A 23,785-nucleotide genomic window follows, 5' to 3' on the forward strand; every position below is an offset into this window, starting at 1 on the left:
ATTTGGACTACTAGATAAATGCATACATATAATCCTAAGTTAGTGCAATTTACCTAAACTAACAAATAAATCAAACACTGAGACAAGTGCTAAATAACAAATTGTACACTCAGTATGAATAATGCACATCACAATGAGATTTAACAAGAACAAAGCTGAAATCACAGCCTGCGCAAGTCGGTGGGAAACCTGTGGATGTAATTTCATGTTGATGATAAGTTTCTCAAATGAGGATGCCGTGATCAGATACATCTGTTAATTTGTTTGAGAGCATAATAGCTACTTGCCTTAATTCGTGTTACCTTCTGCTGCTTTATGTCCTTGGACATATTTTGTATTCTCCTCTGTATGGTGTCACTGGAGATCAGGATTTTTTTTTTTAACTGATGTGCACCAAGAAGCTCTCTGGTCATGTCGACAGCAGCAGGCAAAACAAGATCCCCTCTAACTGTGTGGGTCTTTTTGCATTTTGAAACACGGTGAGTTTATACGATGCACAAAATGCTGGCTCCTGAACAGTGCACACGTTTTTGACATATATCCAAATGCCATTGCTTTCTTTAAAAAATAAAAAACTTCTAAGTAGCCCACTTTTTGAATTCTGATGGCTTCATGCTTTCCACAACCTATAACTCTCAAAAAAAAAACACACACACATTGGTTTGTGCAGACCATTCTCGTTATATTTTCCGTTACCTTGCATAGTTGCTTTTGTTTTTCCCTAGGCTTTTATAGGAAGAGGGAATTTCACTCCATTTATCTGTTAGCACCGACTGTTTACAGATGAATTAGTGCCAAAATTGACAGTATTTGATTGGACACACAATATAATTTTTTTTCCATTGGCTATAACAGCTACACTGAGTATTCCTGTATCAATTTTTTTTTCCTTTTTGGAAACAATTTGCTTTAGGTGTATATATCATGCAACGATAAATCTCATAAATTTATGAGAATTTGAATCAAAGAAAAAAATCAAATCATGATTATTATCAGGCTGCGTAATCTTAGTGGTAATTGCACTGGACTGCATTGGTAATAATGTAAAATAGCAGGAATACACATGACTTCACCAGAGGCAGAAGTTACACAGCTCTAATGCCAAGAAACCAGCTCTAATATGGGAAAGAGATGTGTGTTTGACTAAACTGAACAAGAAATTGGAACTCTCTTTTGTACAGACTGCTGAAAGCTAACGAAAAGAGAACAAAAATGGAGGTAGCAGAAGTGTTCATAAAAGTATATTTTTAAAAATGCCTATTTGTGATTGCCTTTTCGTTTTTAATAAAAGGAATAGTTTACTTAATAGGTTAATATATTTCACTCCAACCCTTACAAATGTGGGTAAATAATTGTTGGTTGTTAAGAACATGAAACAAAGGGTTTTTTTTAATTTAACAAAATGAATATTTAAGTTGCTAAATAATACAAAAATAAATGTTGCTTTTTTGGTAATAAAATTTGATTCATTTAATTGTTTTAAAATATCATGGGAAAATCAAATCATGAGCCCAGTATCGTGAATCGAATCGTGAATTGGGTGAATCGTGACATGCCTAATTTGCTTTATTTTCATATTTTTACATGGTTTTCCTTGTAAATGTTTTATCATTTGCATTTAGCAGCAATTTTTTTTCTTCCCAACAGTTCGCAACCCAATCTTAAAGTGCCGCCAACCCACATTCATTTGAGTCACAATCCACCACTTGAGAAGCACTGTTGTATTCAGTTGAGCATGAGAATTCAATAAATATGCAAATGATTCTGTGGCGTCATTTGGCAACTTCGAGACTTTTTAAGCATGCAATAGCGACTCTCCCCTGAAGAGAGTAGACCTTTGTATTTTCATAGATTTGGTAACCAGCTAACTAACATGAATGACCTGAATGAGTTTCTGACAGGATTTTAAGTCCTTTTTATAGAACTATAGAACTTTCAGTACCAGTTAAAAGTTTGGACACCCCTACTCATTCATAGGTTTTTCTATGTTTTGACTATTTTCTACATTGTAGAACAATACTGAAGACATCAAAACTATGAAATAGCATATGGAACATATATGGAATAATGTGGTAAACAAAAAAGTGTTAAAAGTTAAAAAAAAATGTTATGTCTTATAAAGAGAACCAAGAGTCCATCATTACTTTAAGACATGAAGTGTCTTAATGAAAAAAAAAGAGAGACTTTTGACTGGTGTGTGTTATATAAAATACGCCACTCGTATTTGTGGGCGGCACGGTGGTGTAGTGGTTAGCGCTGTCGCCTCACAGCAAGAAGGTCCGGGTTCGAGCCCCGTGGCCGGCGAGGGCCTTTCTGTGTGGAGTTTGCATGTTCTCCCCGTGTCCGCATGGGTTTCCTCCGGGTGCTCCGGTTTCTCCCACAGTCCAAAGACATGCAGGTTAGGTTAACTGGTGACTCTAAATTGACCGTAGGTGTGAATGTGAGTGTGAATGGTTCTATGTGTCAGCCCTGTGATGACCTGGCGACTTGTCCAGGGTGTACCCCGCCTCTCGCCCGTAGTCAGCTGGGATAGGCTCCAGCTTGCCTGCGACCCTGTAGGACAGGATAAAGCGGCTAGAGATAATGAGATGAGATGAGACTCGTATTTGTTACTTGCGAAGAAATTGATGAATTGTTTTGATAAATTTGGGTACTTTTTGTTTGTGAATGTGTCCATATAATAAAAAGAAAAAAATCACAAGCTGGCTTGAAGATATGAAGTTTATCTTCTTGTGTTGATAAACTCGCATTTTTCATCCGAAATACATCGCGGATCTGAGTGACATTTCCATTTCCATTTCACTTCCAGTGTTTTCCTGCTGATTAGTACCTACCAAAAGTGGTCCAAGGAAAGACAACCGGTGAACCGGTGACAGGGTCATCGGTGTGGAAGGCTCATTGATTTGCACGGGTCATGAAGGCTAGCCCATATGGTCCAATCCCACAGAACAGCTACTGTAGCACAAACTGCTGAAAAAGTTAATGGTGGCTAGAACAGAAAGGTGTCAGCATTAACTTTTTCAGCAGTTTGTGCTACAGTAGCTGTTCTTTGGGATTGGACCATATGAGCTAGTCTTCATGACCCGTGCAAATCAATGAGCTTTCGACACCCATGACCCTGTCACCGGTTGTCCTTCCTTGGACCACTTTTGGTAGGTACTAACCACTGCATACCAGGATCACCCCACAAGATGTGCCATTTTGGAGATGCTCAGACCCAGTCATCTCGCCATCACAATTTGGCCCTTGTCAAAGTCGCTCAGATCCTTACGCTTGCCCATTTTTCCTGTTTCCAACACATCAACTTCAAGAACTTAGTGTTCTCTTGCTGCCTAATATATTCCACCCCTTGACAGGTGCCACTGTAATGAGATAATCAATGGTATTCACGTCACCTGTCAGTGGTCATAATGTTTGATCAGTGTGTATGTGTGTGTGTCTATATATATGAGAGAGGACTTAACATCCTGTCAGAAACTTGCATAGTAATAGAAAGAAAGAAAGAAAGAAAGAAAGAAAGAAAGAAAGAAAGAAAGAAAGAAAGAAAGAAAGAAAGAAAGAAAGAAAGCACAACTTTATTCATCACACGTGAAATTCCTCTTTGCATTTAACCCATCTGAAGCAGTGAACACACACGTGAGCAATGAGCACACACACATACCCAGAGCAGTGGGCAGCCATGCTAACAGCGCCCGGGGAGCAGTTGGGAGTTAGGTGCCTCGCTCAAGGGCACCTCAGCCCAAGGCCGTCCCATATTAACCTAACCGCATGTCTTTGGACTGTGGGGGAAACCGGAGCACCCGGAGGAAACCCACGCAGACACAGGGAGAACATGCAAACTTTACACAGAAAGGCCCCCGTCGGCCGCTGGGCTCGAACCCAGAACCTTCTTACTGTGAGGCGACTGTGCTAACCACTACACCACCGTGCTGCCCAATAGACAGCTAGCTCACACCAACTAACCTGAGCTAGCCAGATATGTCAGCCTAATTTACAGATTATTTCAGAAAACCTATTTGGGTACAATCCAAAAAAAAAACTGTGTACCCATCTCTGTATACCCTTTTTATCTTTTTATTGTTGTTGTTGTTCTCATGCCTTTACCATAGCTAGCAAAAACTCTTCGAAAGATTTATTAGCCATAAAGGTACAGAAACTCAATTAGTAACATAGTTCTGTCAGTGAATCACTTCAGAAATATGCTTCCCTTGTGGATAATAATATACCAGGTCACAGCAGATCGCATAATAGCCACTGGCTTCCAACACAAACGCATCATAGCTACTCATAACCAATTAGCATAACAGTAAAGACCTGAAAAAGTGCTGTGTACCAAAATTCACCATCCAACACAAGCATGTCAGGTTTCAGAAAGCCTAAAGGCTAGGTCACAACCGGACGTACGATTTTTTGGCCGTGCGATTTTTGGCGTTTCCCAAATCGCTGCGTTTGCGTTGGCCGTAAGTTTGTCTTCCAACCTGAAAAAAACGTAAGCGCCTGTAGTGTTTATTTGACATGACAAAGAACCTCTGTGGCCGGTCTGCGGCCAGTCTACGGCTCGAAAATCAGCACGTCACACGCGCGCCCTCCGTGCATTTCACGCGCGCCCTCCGTGCGTTTCTTGCGTTTTTTGCACGTAGACCGGCCGTAGGAGCACGTACGGCCGGTTGTGACCGAGGCTTAAGAGTGCCAATGTGACACTAAACTGCCTTTTCTCACTGACATGACACACATTGTAAAGAAGGACTGCCAATTCAGATACAGATGAAGCAAATGATGCCCATGAACCAAATGGCACTGTCCCCTGTGTCTCTCTTCATAATGAAGAGTGCAGGAAAATGTAGGCCATTTGTCAGGGATGGTTATACTCAGGACATTTCTGTTCATTAAATGTGCCGAGTCTTGTGTTCAAAAAGTTCAAGACATTCAACGCAGATGGAATGATTTCATGAGAACGTATGTGCCGGTCATTACGTTGCTTTCTTATGAGGTTTATAAAATTAAACAAAAATGCAAGGACAAACATTTCATTACACATTCTGAGAAATGAATGGCTCTGGACATAGAAGAATAGAAGCAGCTCAGGAGTGGGCAAGAGAACGCTTAGTCTCTGTACAGAAAAAGGACAGATTTGCTTCAGTAGACAAGCTTAATATTCTGCTAAACACAAAATTAAGAGTCATCATCAACAGTATAACCTGTCAAATAATGCTGGTATTGTAGCACCTCTGAGTCAAACTAGGGGTTAATTAATCTGAATACTTCCAGTCCAGACAATCTGATTAAACCGAGTTCTAAACCATCACTTGGGGGATACCATTAATGTATACATTTTGTTCCTCAACTCATTCTCATTATCTCTAGCCGCTTTATCCTGTTCTACAGGGTCGCAGGCAAGCTGGAGCCTATCCCAGCTGACTACGGGCGAGAGGCGGGGTACACCCTGGACAAGTCGCCAGGTCATCACAGGGCTGACACGTAGACACAGACAACCATTCACACTCACATTCACACCTACGGTCAATTTAGAGTCACCAGTTAACCTAACCTGCATGTCTTTGGACTGTGGGGGAAACCGGAGCACCCGGAGGAAACCCACGCGAACACGGGGAGAACATGCAAACTCCGCACAGAAAGGCCCTCGCCGGCCACGAGGCTCGAACCCGGACCTTCTTGCTGTGAGGCGACAGTGCTAACCACTACACCACTATCCCACCCTACATTTTGTTCCTTTTATCTAAAAAGGTGAATGTAGTGTACCTTTAAAGCTTTTCTTGAAAGCAGTAGCGAACCATTACTATCAGAGCTGGGACTTCAGCTCAGCCAAAACTTAGCCAGACACACCAAAAAAAGCAACAGGATTTTGCAAGGGATTAGTGGCAGGCTGCCAGGTACTGTAGCTCCGTTGTGTGTAGTTGTCGATGTTGATTTTAAAAGTTACTAAGTAAATTACAGAGAGAAAGGAATACTTAACTCTGAGTGAAAAATACTGTGGCGAGCGTGTATGGAAGAAGAGTCTGGAGACAGAAATCTTAGTTTCTCGGTTGTTAGCCTGTGCTACTTGCTCTCGATAGCACTGGCTTGACCGCTTTATTAGCATTCACGAACACTACTGATGAACGCTACACTGGCTGGAAGGTGACTTCACTGCTGCGCTAACGGCACCAGCTTGCAGGTAAGCTCACATTGGCCTTCGAGAAGGACGAGGGCAATACATTTTTGGTCCCACCCACTAGAAATCAACATGTGATTGGTTAATTCATCTGTCACTTCCTTCATAAAACATACACTGCCATGGCCTTCTGTCCCAGCGATGAAGTCCTAACCAATGAGTGAGCCAGCTCTAAACTCTTCTTAGCTTAGAGACAACACACACACAAAAAAAATCTAATTAGATAACTCTTTTAATGTTTTCAGGACTGTAACCCTTTCATTTCGGAAGCAAATTTGATAGAAAATGAGGGCAAATTAGAATTAGAAGAGAATAATTATAATGAAATTATGAACGAATGAAAGAAATTAAAAATCTAACATCTCATTCATCTCTAGCCGCTTTATCCTTCTACAGGGTCGCAGGCAAGCTGGAGCCTATCCCAGCTGACTACGGGCGAAAGGCGGGGTACACCCTGGACAAGTCGCCAGGTCATCACAGGGCTGACACATAGACACAGACAACCATTCACACTCACATTCACACCTACAGTCAATTTAGAGTCACCAGTTAACCTAACCTGCATGTCTTTGGACTGTGGGGGAAACTGGAGCACCCGGAAGAAACCCACGCGGACAGAACATGCAAACTCCGCACAGAAAGGCCCTCGCCGGCCACGGGGCTCGAACCCGGACCTTCTTGCTGTGAGGCGACAGCGCTAACCACTACACCACCGTGCCACCCAAAATCTAACATTTGAAATGCTAATATGTTTGGACTTTCTCTGAAGGCCTAGAAGGCCCTGATGGCTCCCCTCTGCTTGAAAGATCAAATTGTGTACCTTAAATCTTTTTATAAAAGGTACACTGTAGCCACATTTCCAGGTAAAAGACACACACACGCGCACACATAAAAGGACAAGTAAAAGGTACAGATTGTTGTTGTTTTTTTTAAGATTGTGATAGTTAGGCATCGTTCTCTGACTCATTTAATATAAAAGCTAGTGTACAATGTGTGGACGGACTTACTAGGTTGTTTCTGTGAGGAATAATTGCTTTAATCAAGCTTGTGTCCGTACTGCCTCTGGCACTGTACCTGACTCTGGAATGCGACAGTATTATTGTACTGAATAAACACGAGCAAAGCTATTCAAGCCAAACAATTTGATTTATAATGTGGCTATAAATTATACTAAAGACAAATATATTTTTGTGGTTTGCCGCAATTACTGAAGATCAATGTTAATGTGTTACTTCCAAATTAAGATAAGTGGGAAAATCATGGGGTTACATTAACAGGGAAGATTAAACTGTAAAGCATAACGACAACAAAATGATAATTTTTATGCTTCTGTTGGTGTGATACGGCTGTGAAAATGCTGTGACTGCTCTTTAAATAGCATAAAAAACCATCGTCAGGTGAAGGAGTAGTTACAGTTCGGTTCCTGCCACAGTTCCCCGGCATTATTCCCTCTTTCCCAACTAATTTTCCTTATTTTTACACCTGGGTTCACATAACGAGTCCCAGTTATTTTTGGAACTGTATCAACACACACACAAAAAAAGAAATCTGATAAAATCCAATTAAGCCACTTTCATGTGATGCTACATCAGATATCCTATATGTGATAATGCAAACACCATTGGATTAGCCGTATCAAAATCTTTTTATTTTTTTATTTTACATCACTGCTGACTGCTCTCCTGGCACAAACACGCCTTGACACAGAAATTACTCCAATACCTGCAAACACAAAGCTATGCATCTGGCTTTTTCTGCCTTCCAGCTCAAATCTTGAACAGCAAACGAGCTGCCAGCTAAACTCCAGAGCAAATAATCTTGTGTTCCAAGTTTATAAATTTTTCATTTACCAATCTGCCAATGAGGAATTGTCTGGCAAGTCTGCCAGTTTGTTGTTTATAATGCACATGGATCATGCATATGATGAGGATAATATTTGTGCCTCCAGGGTTTCAGGGCAGAGGTCTGCTCATACTATTTACGGACATGAGACAATTACAAAAATGAGAACTAATGACTGGGCAATCAGAGAAAAAAAAATATTGAGCAATAAGGCTTATAATTTTTATGTTATTCTTTAGAGCTTCCTTGATGGTTTGGGGGCGCTTTTTTTATTTTGCATAACCACATGAAATCAAATTTTTGTACATTACAATAGGATTTCTACATCCTGCTTTGGATTAGTCAAATCTGACGCGTTTTCAGAAATTTGTATTTAAAACAAACAAAACACCCCACACAACCCAGGAGCTCGCCTGTGTTACCTTCAGTGGATTGTTTCTCTTGACTGCACTTAATACATTCCAATCCATGCTTGGATATTGCCCATAAAACATTAATAAAACAAGCCAATTTTCATGTGCACCAAATTCCGCAGATTAGTCTCCAGTGATCATGCCAATTTGATCACTTTGTTTGCAATGTAACTGCTCAGATTCATGAAATTAGAGATCAGAAAATCAGTTGAACATTCTTAACCATTCTTAAATGCGATCTACTTACTGAGCAGCAACATTTTCTCATTCAAAATTACGAAGACGTTTAATAAATCCATAAATCAAGACAATGTGACAAAAATGAAATGGTTATAATTTAAAAAGTATTACTGCCAGTTCTGCTTTGTGTTTATTACCTCCACTAACTTTGTTGAAGGAGGTTATGTTTTCGCCTCCGTTTGTTTGTCTGTTCCCAACGTAACTCAAAAAGTAGTGAACAGCTTTTGATGAAATTTTGATGAAAGGTGAGCAACGGGCCAAAGAACAATTGATTAGATTTTGATGCAAATCCAGATATGTATGTGGATCCAGTATTTTTTTTTTCTGTTCCCAAAGCAACTCAAAAAGTAGTGAATGGATTTTGATGAAATTTGGTGTACAGCTTTAGTATTATCCTAGGTTCAAGTGATTGATGATGATGATGATGATGATGATGATGATGATGATATGTGGCTTGGTGGAGGTATGCGCTCTACCGAGTGCCCTTCTAACTTATCCCATGTTTTTATTTAGACTGATACACTTGTCTACAATCCAATAGCAACATTTACTACACAAATACAAACCTGATATTAGAACATACACCAAAAAAAAAAGGAAAATGTAAATTATCCACTACATCATTTAATTTTCTCAACACCTCTAATATTCAGCTTTTGGTATGTGTGTATTTTAAATGTTTTCATGCTTTTTTTAAAAAAATCTATTGCTTCTGTTTCCACTAAACTAAACTGAAGAACTGAGAGCTCAGAAGAATACATGCCATCCAAAACCTTTGATAAGTGTAAAATGATTCACTGGCCAGACAAAGACCAAGTCAGTGTCACAAACGTCAGTGCACGAGCCATTCCTAATCTCATGTCACATAGTCTCTGAAATTAAATACAAGTTAATTATTCCTAAAAGGCTAGGCGATGTTTTCTGCTATGTGGCCCACTGAGGGGTAAATTACATTTATATGCAAATTAATATGTTTTTCACAGTTTATGATTGTTGGCTGGAGTATTTTGCATGTAGCAGTTTTCCCAAGAACATTATCTAAATGCATGTTAGAGTAATGAAATTCAACAGAGCAGCACTGCAATCCATTTTAATCAGCTATGCATCACTTAGTGCATCATAAAGACATTTGCAGATATAATACATCTACATAAATGAGCCTCAAGTTTGCAATTCTGGGAGATAAATGCTAACACTTTTTGGGAGAAAATAAGCTGTTGATGTGGAGTAATTTATGTACGGTGAAAATAATGAGGTGGCACGATGGTGCAGTGGTTAGCACTTTCACCTCACAGCAAGTTCTGTGGTTTGAACCTTCTAGCCGACCAGGACCTTCCTGGGCAGAGTTTGTATGTTCTCCCCATGCCTGCATAGGTTTCTTCCCAAAGACATGCAGATTAGATCAAGCAGCTACTTTGCTGGTTGTTCGTCTCTATGTTATCCCCGAGACCTGCCCGGGACGCACTCCACCTCTCGCCTGAAGTCAGCTGGGCTCCAGCTTTCCGCCTTGACCCTAACAGATAAGCAGTGTAAATAATGGATGGATGAAAATAATGACTTATGTAAAGATTCATAAGTGCTGTAATATTTAAAATAGTTCACATTTGGATAAACCAAAACAGTTAATAGCAGAGCGAAGCTCTGTACTTAAGAGAATATGATACTGCAGACATGATTTTTGATGGCTTTTGCAACCGTGCAACGTCCGTACTGTAGGTACGTACAATGAACATGTATCACCACAGAGAACCTGATCGTAAGTGCAAGGCAACGCATCTCAAGTGCTTGGCCACCGGACAAAGAAATTTGAATCTTTATTTACATAAGATAGATGGATTTTTAATCCAGCACTTATTTTTAATTAACTTTTTTTAAAAATGTGAGATTTTACAGAAAATATTCATGACCATTTCATATAAAACTAGTTAAAACAGTTTTATAAGTCCACTAGCTTGTTGGACGATTGACAGTTGTAACCAGACAACTGTTTGACATATGAAGTTTGAAATATCAAGATTGCAGCTCTAAGCCTCAGAGTCCATGTTTCATTCAGTCGAGGAGTATGTTTTCCAGGAGGTATTTATCCTACTGGCTTTTTCATAGCAGGCAACATATCTTTGCATTATATACATTTGTTTTTATTTGAACAATTTCTTACTCTGCACACTCACGGAAACAATTATTGTATAGTTCAACAGCAATTATGAGCATCTTTCCTTCGTTTTAGATCATCTAAAACTACCGCAGATTGATATCAAGTAGTCCTTATGCCCAGTAATACTGGATTGTAACTATATAGTAATGATGTAAAGTGAAAGCGCTGGTTCTTCATGCAACTGTGTAATATCATTTTATGTATATTTTATATTATATAATCTGTATGATATATCATACATTCGATACAGAATAGATATATTCTGCATCATATATATATTCTAGACTGATTACACAAACTAAAACATTTCAAGCATTTTTCTATTTTAATTTTGATAATTATGGCCTACAGCGCAAAAAAAACCCTCAACATATGAGAATTTTTCATTTCGAGTTTGAGTAAAACAATATAAATACCATGTATCTCTCAGTCTAGTTCATAACACACAACCATAATCATGGGGAAGAATGCTGACTTGACAGTTGTCCAGAGATGAACATCAATACCCTCCACAAGGAGGGTAAGTTACAGAAGGTCATTGCTGAAAAGGCTGGCTGGAAAAGGTGCACAAGCAACAGGGACGACTGCAGCCTTGAGAGGATTGTCAGGAGAAGTCAATTCAAGAACTTGGGAGAGCTTCACAAAGAGTGGACTTAGGCTGGTGTCAATGCATCAAGAGCCACCACACACAGACGTCCTCAGGAAAGGGGCTACAACTGTTGCATTCCTAATATCAAGCCACTCCTGAATCAGAGACAAAATCGGAAGCGTCTTACTTGGGCTAAGGAGAGAAAGAACTGGACTGTCGCTCAGTGGTCCAAAGTCCTCTTTTCAGATGAAAGTAAATTTTGCAATTCATTTGGAACTCGAGGTCCTAGAGTCTGGAGGAAGTGTGGAGAGGCACAGAATCCAAGGTGTTTGAAGTCCAGCGTGACATTTCCGTAGGCTGTGGTGATATGGGGTGCCATGTCATCTGCCGGTGTTGGCCCACTGTGCTTTATAGAGTCCAAAATCAACGTAAATGTCTTCCAGGAGATTTTAGAGCACTTCATGCTTCCATCTGCTGACAAGCTTTATGGAGGTACCAATTTCCTTTTCCAGCAGGACTTAGCACCTGCCAACAGTGCCAAAACTACTACCAAATGGTTTGCTGACCATGCTATTACTGTGCTTGATTGGCCAGACAACTCGCCTGACCTGAACCCTATAGAAAATCTACGGGCTATTGTCAAGAGGAAGATGAGAAACTCCGGCCTAAAAATACAGATAAGCTGAAGGCCGCTATCAAAGCAACCTGGGCTTCAATAACTCCTCAGCAGTGCCACAGGCTGACTGACTCCATGCCACACCGCACTGATGCGGTAATTCATGGTAAAGGAGCTTGTACCAAGTATCAAGTGTATAAATGAACATTCTTTTCAGAAGTTGGACATTTCCGTATTGTAAATCATTCTAATAATTTGAGCTCATGGATTTGAAAGAAAAAAAGAACCTTTATTCGTCACATGCACACTTCAAGCACACTGAAATTCATCCTCTGCATTTAACCCATCTGAAGCAGTGAACACACGCACAGAGCAGTGGGCAGCCACACCAGAGCGCCCAGGGAGCAGTCAGGGGTTCGGTACCTTGCTCAAGGGCACCTCAGCCCAAGGCCACCCCACGTCAACCTAACTGCATGTCTTTGGACTGTGGGGGAAACCAGAGCACCCGGAGGAAACCCACGCAGACACGGGGAGAACATGCAAACTCCACACAGAAAGGCCCTCGCCAGCCACTGGGTTCGAACCCGGAACCTTCTTGCTGTGAGGTGACCATGCTAACCACTACACCACCGTGCCGCCCCTGACTGAAAACAAAAAAAGCTTGAAACATTTCACTTTACATGTAATTAATCAAGAATACGGTATACGAAAGTTTATCTTTTTGAATTAAATTATGAAAAAAAGAACTTTTTCACGATATTCAAATTTTCTGAGATGCACGAGTATATAGATTATTTGCTGTCCTATTCTTGGTGCTTTGGGATTTGTGCCTTCACATGTTACTCAAACGAAAGCACATCTCAAAACAGCAAGAGGATTACATTCTGTTCCCTTTTTCTGTGGTGAAAGAATCACAGCAGACAAACAAGCTGCAGTTAAACAGCTCGTCTGAGCCAATAAACATGCTTCCCACAAGGGTAACAGCAAAAACTCCATCTTCAGAAAGCTCAGAACTGGGAGTGGAGAAAAGTGAAATCCTCAAATGATAAACAAATTAGATAAATGTTTGAATCCAGTCCTGAAGGTTTTTTTGTTTATGTGTTTGTCAGTGCCAGGCATGGTTAGTAAATGATGAGTGATAAATCAGCAGGTGTTGTGGTGGGTGGGAGGCAGCTGAGTGAATGAGTCCCATCGGTGCGTAAAGGACGCAGACACACATGTCCGATGTGTCAACAACTACTATCCTCCATTTAATCAGTTAATTATCTGCTACAGGGTAGGCGATGCATAGATACCTGCTCACAAAACCACACAAAGGCGAGCTAGTTTATCTCTGTGGCCCTTTAATAGCGCATCCTTTATTCTCTCAGCTCTTTCAGGTCTTGCATAAAGTCAAACAACCTTTCATATGGAAATGTTGAATCATAGATGATGTCTGAAGGTTTTCAGTCATCCAGGGCATTCTGGATCTCAACCCACTGTTAATTTATTTTCCACATCTAGCGTTTCTAAGTCAAGGTCACAAGATTTGTGGTGTGTTCTGGAAAATGAGTATCAAATTATTGCTACTTCACATTTTACATGGTTGGACATTATGGCAAAAAATAACCTCCCAAGATATGAGAAGACACCTTCAAAAATCCAGATATGCACCAGTATTCTGTTTTACAGGGGTTTGCAATAGCGTACTGCGAGTATCCATTTTATTCTGACCTTCAACTGTTTTAGTTGTGCGAACGCTTTAAGTGCAAAGTAGGAAGTTCTGAGTCAGAAAAGAGTGTTTCTGAAAACTCACTATACAGTCTCTTACGGGTACCAATAAACTGCATTCCTTTTTACATTTCATTCAAATATGTGATTGCAGCAGCGATGTGCCTTGCACCATAGTGTTGCAGCCCTAGAGTCGTGTTATGATACGTTTCTTTAATTGCGGAAAACAAGGAAGAGGAAAACAAACTGCACAGAAAGAGAATCGGTTGCTTATTTACCGTAAGTGAGTAGGAATGTGCTTAAAAAGAAAATAAATAAAATGGATCAAGAGGTTAATACATCACGATATATGATATTGATATATCATGTTGCCTGGGTGATGCTCTTATCCGGATCAAATAGCAAACAGTGTACTGTCACAGAGAAGAAGAGATGAAAAGGTCCTACAATAACATGACAGCATAATTCATCCTTCACCACTGTAGCTGTCAATCCATTTCCCCCCCCACTGCTCCCCTCAGTAAATTAAACCTCATCCCAGCAGCCTGACTGGAGCCAAGACCCCTGACTCACCACAGCTGCTCCCTCATGCGCATCACTTCCTCTCGCCCGTCACTTGGTATCTCATGAATGCTATTTCAAATGTTTTATTTTGTGTATAAAGCATAACATGAAGAGATTGGCCCCAAGTTCAAAACATCTTCTGGAATTCAGAAAGACATGCATGGAGATCAGCAGAATTTGTATTGCAAGATCTGGATCAGGGGCGGCACGGTGGTGTAGTGGTTAGCGCTGTCGCCTCACAGCAAGAAGGTCTGGGGTCGAGCCCCGTGGCCGGCGAGGGCCTTTCTGTGCGGAGTTTGCATGTTCTCCCCGTGTTCGCGTGGGTTTCCTCCGGGTGCTCCGGTTTCCCCCAAAGACATGCAGGTTAGGTTAACTGGTGACTCTAAATTGACCGTAGGTGTGAATGTGAGTGTGAATGGTTGTCTGTGTCTATGTGTCAGCCCTGTGATGACCTGGCGACTTGTCCAGGGTGTACCCCGCCTCTCGCCCGTAGTCAGCTGGGATAGGCTCCAGCTTGCCTGCGACCCTGTAGAACAGGATAAAGCGGCTAGAGATAATGAGATGAGATCTGGATCATTTGTCTTCTCATATATAAAAGATCTTTATTTTGGATAAGTTAATGCCGACTCACATCTGTCCTTATCTGAGAAGGCAATGCTGCTCACCAGACAAGAATTCTGGTGAAAGGAAAGATTGGAGAAAAAAAAAAACGAGTGCTCTGAGAGTACAATATCCCCCACTGGCAACTATGCCATAACTCTGATAAAATGCGACTGAATTGAACAAAATTGCAATATGCGTATTACTGACATATAACGATGCCTCTTGTCAAGTTTTGTGAAATTCCTCCAAAAATTGTAAGAGGAGTTGATTTCAGAAGGTCAGTACCCTTCCTGGGACAGACGGATGGACGGATATTGCCACGACATAATCCCCCTTTCGGGCCTTTCGGCCAGCGGGGGATAAAAATTGTGAGGGAAGTTCATTTCAGACAGCAAGCACACCTTGATGAAATTGCCAAAGTACAAGTTTGTTAATAATCAAGGGCATAACTCTAGTAAAATAGGGCCAAATTAAACAAAATTTCAATATGCGTATAACAGTCATATAATAAAGCCTTTTGCCAAGTTTAGTGAAATTCCTCCACAAATTGTGAGAGGAGTTGATTTCAGAAGAACGTTCACTCTCATGAAATTGTCAAAGTACAAGTTATTTAATCAAGGGTCAAAACTCTGGTAAAATTTTCACAAACGAAATTAAATCGCAGCATGCGTATTACCATCATATAACAAGGCGTTTTGCCAAGCTTTGAGAAATTCATTCAAAAATTGTGAGAGGAGTTGATTTCAGAAGGAAAACACACTTGTGAAATTGTCAAATTATAATTTTGTTAATCAAGGGCTGTAATTCTGGTAAAATGTGACCCAATTTAACGAAATTACAATATGCGTATTACCGACATAAAGAATCTTGCCAAGTTTTGTGAAATTCCTCCAAAAATCGTGAGAGGAGTTGATTTCAGAAGGTGAGCACCCTTCTCAGGACAGACAGACATCGCCACAACATAGTTCCCCTTTGGGCCTTTCGGCCAGCGGGGGACAAAAACCGATGGACTGAACCGTTGCTCTGATGATGGATCTCATCTCATCTGATCTCATTATCTCTAGCCGCTTTATCCTTCTACAGGGTCGCAGGCAAGCTGGAGCCTATCCCAGCTGACTACGGGCGAAAGGCGGGGTACACCCTGGACAAGTCGCCAGGTCATCACAGGGCCGACACATAGACACAGACAACCATTCACACTCACATTCACACCTACGCTCAATTTAGAGTCACCAATTAACCTAACCTGCATGTCTTTGGACTGTGGGGGAAACCGGAGCACCCGGAGGAAACCCACGCGGACACGGGGAGAACACGCAAACTCCGCACAGAAAGGCCCTCGCCGGCCACGGGGCTCGAAACCGGACCTTCTTGCTGTGAGGCGACAGCGCTAACCACTACACCACCGTGCCGCCCCCTGATGATGGATCATTTTTAGCAATCACTTTTGAAAAGTAGAACAATGGGATAAACTGAGACAGTAGGTTAGATCATTATGTTGATGTAAATTTTTAAATGTTAGATGTTATGTTGGCATAAAACTAATTAGAAACTGTCCGGTTTAATCTGCCATGATTGTGGCAACCTGCAAAAATAGTGTTTATATTCCAGCCAGAGATAACTAATACACAGCACCTGCTTCCCCCACAGCTTGACTCCTTGTGCATCTCCCTTCACCTGTCACCTGTCCTGCTCCTGCTCCAGGCATCCTGCTGTCTCATCAAAGAAAAATCTTACATGAAATAAATAAACCAATGTGTGTCTCACAAACTCTAACTCAAGCGGACGGCAGCTCCTGGGGGAGCAGCCTAGTCTTCTGCTGACGTTTTTCTCCATTCTTTTCAAACAGCGTGATTCGGAGGAAGAAAACATTTTCTCAGTGAAAGGTTGAGGTGCATGTATGCAGTCATACGTGTCCTGATCCTTTCTGCATTGTAAAACTCCTCCTCAGTGCAGGCAGAGGCATGTGGCAATCAATAAATATTGATTACGGCATACAGACTCTAATCAAGAACCCCGTTTGGAAGATGACGTCGCACTTGTGAAGCAATACGGCTCATCCTTGCTGGCCTAGCAAAGCTGCCCTGGTTCAATTTCAATCATGCCATGCTCACAATATGATTAGTTACAACAACCCACAATCAATCTGCAGCTACTATCTTGCTTATATTTCAGATCTCTAATGTGCTTGGGTTTACTCATACACCCCACAATCATAATATGTGAGCAGACTAATGCCTAATCCTCTATCCATACTCTATAATTATTTTAAATGAACAGCCACTGTGTGTGTTTCAATAGTAGTTAATGCTACAACGAAAAGGGAAAACAGTTTAACAGATGACTGATTTTGGGCATGTTTGATGGTATTCAAATGGGATCTAAATCAGTTCTACAGGAGCTGGAAGGTGACCTCGAGGTAAGGCTGTGGTTTAATGGGGATTTAAAGCTAGACTGCCTTTCAGATTTTTCAAGTGTAGGTCATAAAAAGAATTTTCCCTGACACCCAATTATTTTTGTTTAGTGGACCGAAAGCTACTGAATTCGAATCACAGACTTCCAATTTTATTAGTTTTTTTTTTAAATAGAACAATTAATGAATTTAGGGCCACGTGGCCATAAATTCCCTGCTATTTTTTCCTGCTTCACCGTGACCCAATTCAAGATACTACGTCAGGCATCACATGGTGGGCTTTCCCCATTCACGCAAGGCCTTGTGGGATACAAATTTGAAACAGGAGAGAAAAATGGAGGATGTGAGTGTGCGAATGAAACGTGAAAAACCGACTACAGTAACAGAAAGCGAGAAGAAAAGACGTTATGTTGTGAAGGAAAGGAAACGCAGGACCAAACTGATAAATATCGGTGGTCAGCGAGCACCTCGGTGTGATCAGCTGTTTGTTTAGCGACAGAATGATATAATTGTCAGTGCACGGTCAAAGGTGAATCTGTAGATGGCAGTAATGCAACACTGTGGATACCAGCTGCTGTAAAACCCAAAAGAAGAAGATGATGATGATGATGATGATGATGATGATAAACCTGCACATGCGCACACGGACTTCCTCTGTCTCCTTGACTGCGTGAAGCGAGCGATTTCATGCACATTATTTGCTCAGGAATCCCTTCAAATTAAATAACTTCCCAGCCACAGAATGGTCTGATACTTTGTGAGATATTACAGAAATAAACATACTGTATATCACAATGACCAAATTTCAGAGGGAACTAAATTTCACTGACTTTATGAAATTGAAAGGCCATCTAGTTTTAATGAACATCATAGACAATTTAACCTATTTGCAAGAAAAAAAAAACAATTGCCACGGTTATGTTAACAGAACTGCTAAACATGTAATTACAATAATTCATTCGTTAGAATAATTCATTAAATTGTATATTTATTTATATAGTTAGTTAATATATAAATTATATGAGTGATTCCACGCTTATGGGTACTGAAATGGGGACATGAACTTATTTTTAAAAATTCACCTAAAACTATTTCTTTTTTTACCATCAGGTCACAAAACATGTAATCTTTAATGAATGATATGTTAAAAGATAACTTTAATTTTCTGAGATGTAATAAAAACATATTTATATGCCAAAGTCAAGCCTATGAGTTCCAAAATGATGTCTGTTACATTACTTCTGTTACGATTGTCCATCTCGCATCTGTTACAAATTAATTACAATCTAGCTATATACCATGTTAATCTTATTGAAAGAATGTGTATGTTTATTCTACTACACATGTTTATTAATTATATTTGCTAAAACATCACCTTCCTATGTTTCAAAAAGTAATTCTACATTGTTAAAATTGAGAATATATATGTCCACAACACTTCTGTTACGTTCTGACTTGGGCATATAAATATGTTTTTATTACATCTCAGAAAATTAAAGTTATCTTTTAACATATCATTCATTAAAGATTACATGTTTTGTGACCTGATGGTAAAAAAAGAAATGGTTTTAGGTGAATTTTTAAAAATAAGTTCATGTCCCCATTTCAGTACCCATAAGCGTGGAATCACTCATATAGTAAATAATTATATAGTTATAATAATTCATTAAATTACACACTGAATATATCCTGGATCTGTAACTCAATGAAAAATGAATGGACTCTTGGAAACCATTTTGCTAGTTCTCATTAATAATCAAACAATGGGGTGGCACAGTGGTGAAGTGGTCGGCACTGTCGCCTTACAGCAAGCAGGTTCTGGGTTTGAACCTGCTGGTCAACCGGGACCTTTTTGTGTGGAGTTTGCATGTTCTCCTCATGCCTGTGTGGGATTAATCCAGGTGCCCTGGCTTCCTCCAACAGTCCAAAAGCATGCAGTTTAACTGGCTACTCTAAATTTCCCATTGGTGTGAATGTGAGACAAGGTGTGATTGGCTGTCTGTCTCTCTGTATTAACCCTTTGATAGACTGGTGACCTGTCCAGGGTGTACCCTGCTTCTCGCCCAGGGACAGCTGGGATTGGCTCCAGCTCACCAATGATTTACAATGGATAAGCAGTATAGAAAATAAATGGATGACAAAGTGAAACAATATTTATTGTGGGTTTCATTGTTTGTTTGTTTTATTTTAGTAGGGATGTTGATGCTATATCTAGCAAAGCTTTAAGAGGGGAAAAAATAGTATTATGTAGGCCTAATTACAGGACATTTAATGAGGAAAAAGTCCATTTAAGATGTCTGACCAAGTAAACAAAATAGTGATATTTTTAAAATACTATTTAGTACGTTAGTATGCGGCTTTGGATGCAGGATTGGAGACGGATGAGCCTTGTTGGTCCTGACTGTTACTGTTTAGTAGAGTAGTATATACTTTGGAGTAGAACTGTTATGAAAACGAGCGACTTGGGTGTGGTGACAATTGACCATTGCAGGGGCGTAGCTGGGGGGGGCCTGGGGGGCCCGTGGACCCCCCCCTTTGCCAGACCATACATTTTTTCAATAGCCGCATAAGAATATTAGAAAAGCGCCCACTGTAATTTTTCTAACATTTTTTTTAAACTAGATTGTCACCTCAGCCTCATTAGGGTTTCTATAACCTTGTATGGACTTCCTGTGGTTTGCCCGAGAAAACCCAGTTCTGCGCAAGCACAACACGATCGCACTAGAAAGCATGGTCAAGCTGCCAGTGTAGCTGCAGTCTTTTTAGTTGTGGATTACAAGTATTTCCTCTCGTGTTAATAATTCGCCATGTCAAAACAAGCAAAACTTTCCTCCTTCTTTCGACGTGAAGACAGGTAAGCAATTTATCATATATTTTTTTCCATCAAAGTTGCATTTTGGGCGGCACAGTGGTATAAGTGGTTAGCACGGTCACCTCACAGCAAGAAGGTTCTGGATTCGAGCCCAGCGGCCGGCAGGGGCCTTTCTGTGTGGAGTTTGCATGTTCTCCGGGTGCTCTGGTTTCCCCCACAGTCCAAAGACATCATCAACTCAAAGTCCTTCCCCCGCCATGTGACGCATAGGGTGGCGCCGAGCCCTGTTTCCGTAGCCCTCAGCCTCTTGCCTATTACATAGCTAGGGTTACAGTGGGGGGCTAGTCCTCTGGTAACCACGAGAGTTTGACTCTCTGTATTGCAGCGTACCTTGCCAGACGGCAGTAGGTACCATTTTTATGATGGTCTTTGGTATGACCCGACCGTGAGTAGAACTCGCGATCTCCCGATTGACACGCTAACCTCTAGGCCAACTCGTGGTACAGTCCAAAGACATGTGGTTAGGTTACTATGGGACGGCCTTGGCCTGAGGTGCCCTTGACCGAGGCACCTAACTCCCAACTGCTCCCCGGGCGCTGTTAGCATGGCTGCCCACTGCTCTGGGTATGTATGTGTGCTCATTGCTCACGTCTGTGTGCACTGCTTCAGATGAGTTAAATGCAGAGAGTCATTTCACAAGTATGTGATGAATAAAGTTGTTCTTTCTTTCTTTCGTGGTTTCGAAGCTAAGTTTTAGTGTGCCGTTTCTAGAACACAGCAATAATGGAAGAGCCGGTTTCTAAGCTACCTAAAACTAAGAATGGTAATTATTTTTATGCCTCCGCCACCTTAAGGTGCAGGAGGCATTATGTTTTCGGGTTGTCCGTCTGTCCGTGCGTCCGTGCATGCGTCCGTCCCGAAACCTTGTGAACACGATATCTCAAAGGCTAATGAAAGGAATTTCACCAAACTTTCACCATTTGTGCACTTTGGGACAAACATGAACTGATTAGATTTTGAGATTAAAAGGTCACAGGTCAAGATTACTGTGAGGGCCAATGTCCATCCCCAAACTTTGTGAACACCATATCTCAAAGACTAATGAAAGGAATTTCACCAAACTTTCACCATTTGTGCATTTGGGGACAAATATAAACTGATTAGATTTTGAGATCAAAAGGTCTAAGGTCAAGGTCACTGTGAGGTCAAATGTCTGTCCGAGAACCTTGTGAACACAGTATCTCCAAGGCAAATGAAAGGAATTTCACCAAACTTTCACCATTTGTGCGCTTTGGGACAAACATGAACTGATTAGATTTTGAGGTTAAAAGGTCACAGGTCAAGATTACAGTGAGGTCAACTGTCTGTCTGAGAACCTTGTGAACACAATATCTCCAAGGCAAATGAAAGGAATTTCACCAAACTTTCACCATTTGTGCGCTTTGGGACAAACATGAACTGATTAGATTTTGAGGTTAAAAGGTCACAGGTCAAGATTACTGTGAGGTCAAATGTCTATCCCCAAATCACAACTTAATAAGGCGTGTAGTCTACCAGGCGGAGGCATCCCCATTGACGCCGTTGGCGTCGAGTTCTATCTAGTTTGTTACATAATGTATTCAGGCTGACAGTCAGTGTGTGTCTGTAACCCCCTTTTGAAAAATCCTACAGTAGCTATGCCCTTGCATTGACGGATGGTTACAGTTGAATTTCTAATTTTCTGGCATGTGAACCAGTAAGGTAGGTCCTGAATATAATCTCTCAACCCACTGCTTAAACAAACAAACAAACAAACAAACAAACAAACAAACCAACAAACAAAAACAAAGTCTGAGGGACAGGTCAATGTTTGAAGTGACAGAGGTGATGTGAAGCTAGCAGGCAGGTCTGAGGAACTCACCTGAGAGGAAACGCGCATGCGCATTTAGATAAACAAACACGACTGCTACAAAATAGCCAAGCTTAGAGTAATTCATTTTTGAAAGAAAATAAATTGCCAGTAATAGAACAAAACGAACCAAAAAAAATACAATTTAAATAGATAGATAGATAGATAGATAGATAGATAGATAGATAGATAGATAGATAGATAGATAGATAATGTGTGAATTTTGAGGTTGATGTTTAAGTTATCAAATGACTCACTCACAGGTAGGTTACCTTTGTTTAAATAAATAAATTAATAAAAATACACAACATTCCTCCTTATGAACAGAACAGGGATGTGAGATGTAGTTTCTCGAAAGCCTGTAATAGATGAAGGTAATAAAGGCTATCTTACGTCTCTGAAGCGGTTCCAGTGCTTTATCTTGCGGCTGTACTGGGAGATAGTAGACAGCCATTGCTCATCTTCCAGGAAATTGCCTCCGGTGTTGTCCGGCTCTTTTCCGCCCTGAACACCGCAGCATCCCACCAACATGAAGAGCAGGACATGGAGAAGCACTGCACTCCTTAAACCGGCCATCTATTCTCTGTATGTGTGTGTGTGTGTGTGTGTGTGTGTGGAGTAAAGAGCTCCCTCAGTCTATCGTCCAAGAGCACAGCACACTGAGTACTGAGGGATAATGATGTCTTCAGGCAGGAGCTCAGCTGCAAGTAGAGGTAGGTGTGTGTGTGTGTGTGTGTGTGTGAGAGAGAGAGAGAGAGATGCAGCAATGGGGAGAGACACAATCTACAAATTTATTCCATCATATTTTAAATAAAGGACACACACAGAGATGCAGCAATGGGGAAAGACTAATTTATTCTATCATATTCTAAATAAAGGCTTGATATCAACTAAACAGTGATGCAAACATATTTCCATAGTGCAGAAGCCTTTCTGCATGATCAACCCAACAAAAGCAATATGAACACGCCTTTCCTGTCTTCCTGTTTATAAATGCATGCTTACCCGTATAAGACAAGTGTAATTCATATAGCACCTTTCACCAACCGAAGGACGATTGGAAGACATTTGCAGCCAGTTTTCTAGGCTTCGGTCCATTCTTGCACTGTCAGTATTCTCTCTCTTTTCCACCCACACATGCCTCATTCATAATCCTGCTAAGTTTACAGAAATACACCTTGAAGAATGTACAACTTTAACATATCTTGCTGTTTCAACCTGGTAACTGTGCATGGGTTTTTTCTGGTTTCCTGCCACCCTTCAAAATCATACTAGGAGGTTATTGGTGGTATGAAATTGCACACAGAGATGTGAATAAGTGATCAGTGGATATGGTGCCCTAAAATGAACTGTTATCGCATTCAGGATGAGTGTCTGAGATCCAATGTGAAGCCGACCAGGATAAAGCAGTGATTGATTGAATGAATGAACAACTGGATAAATTCAGATATTTAAATAATATTGGCTGGCGTTGGGGTGGCACAGTGGTGTAGTGGTTAGCGCTGTCGCCTCACAGCAAGAAGGTCCTGGGTTTGAGCCCAGCAGCCGGCGAGGGCCTTTCTGTGTGGAGTTTGCATGTTCTCCCTGTGTCAGCGTGGGTTTCCTCCAGGTGCTCCGGTTTCCCCCACAGTCCAAAGACATGCAGGTTAGGTTAACTGGTGACTCTAAATTGACCGTAGGTGTGAGTGTGAATGGTTGTCTGTGTCTATGTGTCAGCCCTGTGATGACCTGGCAACTTGTCCAGGGTGTACCCCGCCTTTCGCCCGTA

The 23,785-nt window shown here is 41.0% G+C and overlaps 1 protein-coding gene across 2 annotated transcripts in view; it reads right to left on the bottom strand.

The window, feature by feature from the left end:
• LOC132898508 (testican-2-like) overlaps positions 1 to 23,785 on the bottom strand; it is a 117,760-nt gene that overhangs the window by 90,377 nt on the left and 3,598 nt on the right. For both annotated transcript variants that reach the window (XM_060940171.1, XM_060940172.1), the window contains one exon: positions 22,411 to 22,718. In XM_060940171.1, the coding sequence (XP_060796154.1) occupies positions 22,411 to 22,593 (183 nt within the window). In that variant the 5' untranslated portion in view covers positions 22,594 to 22,718. The remainder of the gene's footprint in view (positions 1 to 22,410; positions 22,719 to 23,785) is intronic.

The sequence above is a fragment of the Neoarius graeffei genome, chromosome 14 (genome assembly GCF_027579695.1).
Source record: "Neoarius graeffei isolate fNeoGra1 chromosome 14, fNeoGra1.pri, whole genome shotgun sequence".
NCBI lineage: Eukaryota > Metazoa > Chordata > Actinopteri > Siluriformes > Ariidae > Neoarius > Neoarius graeffei.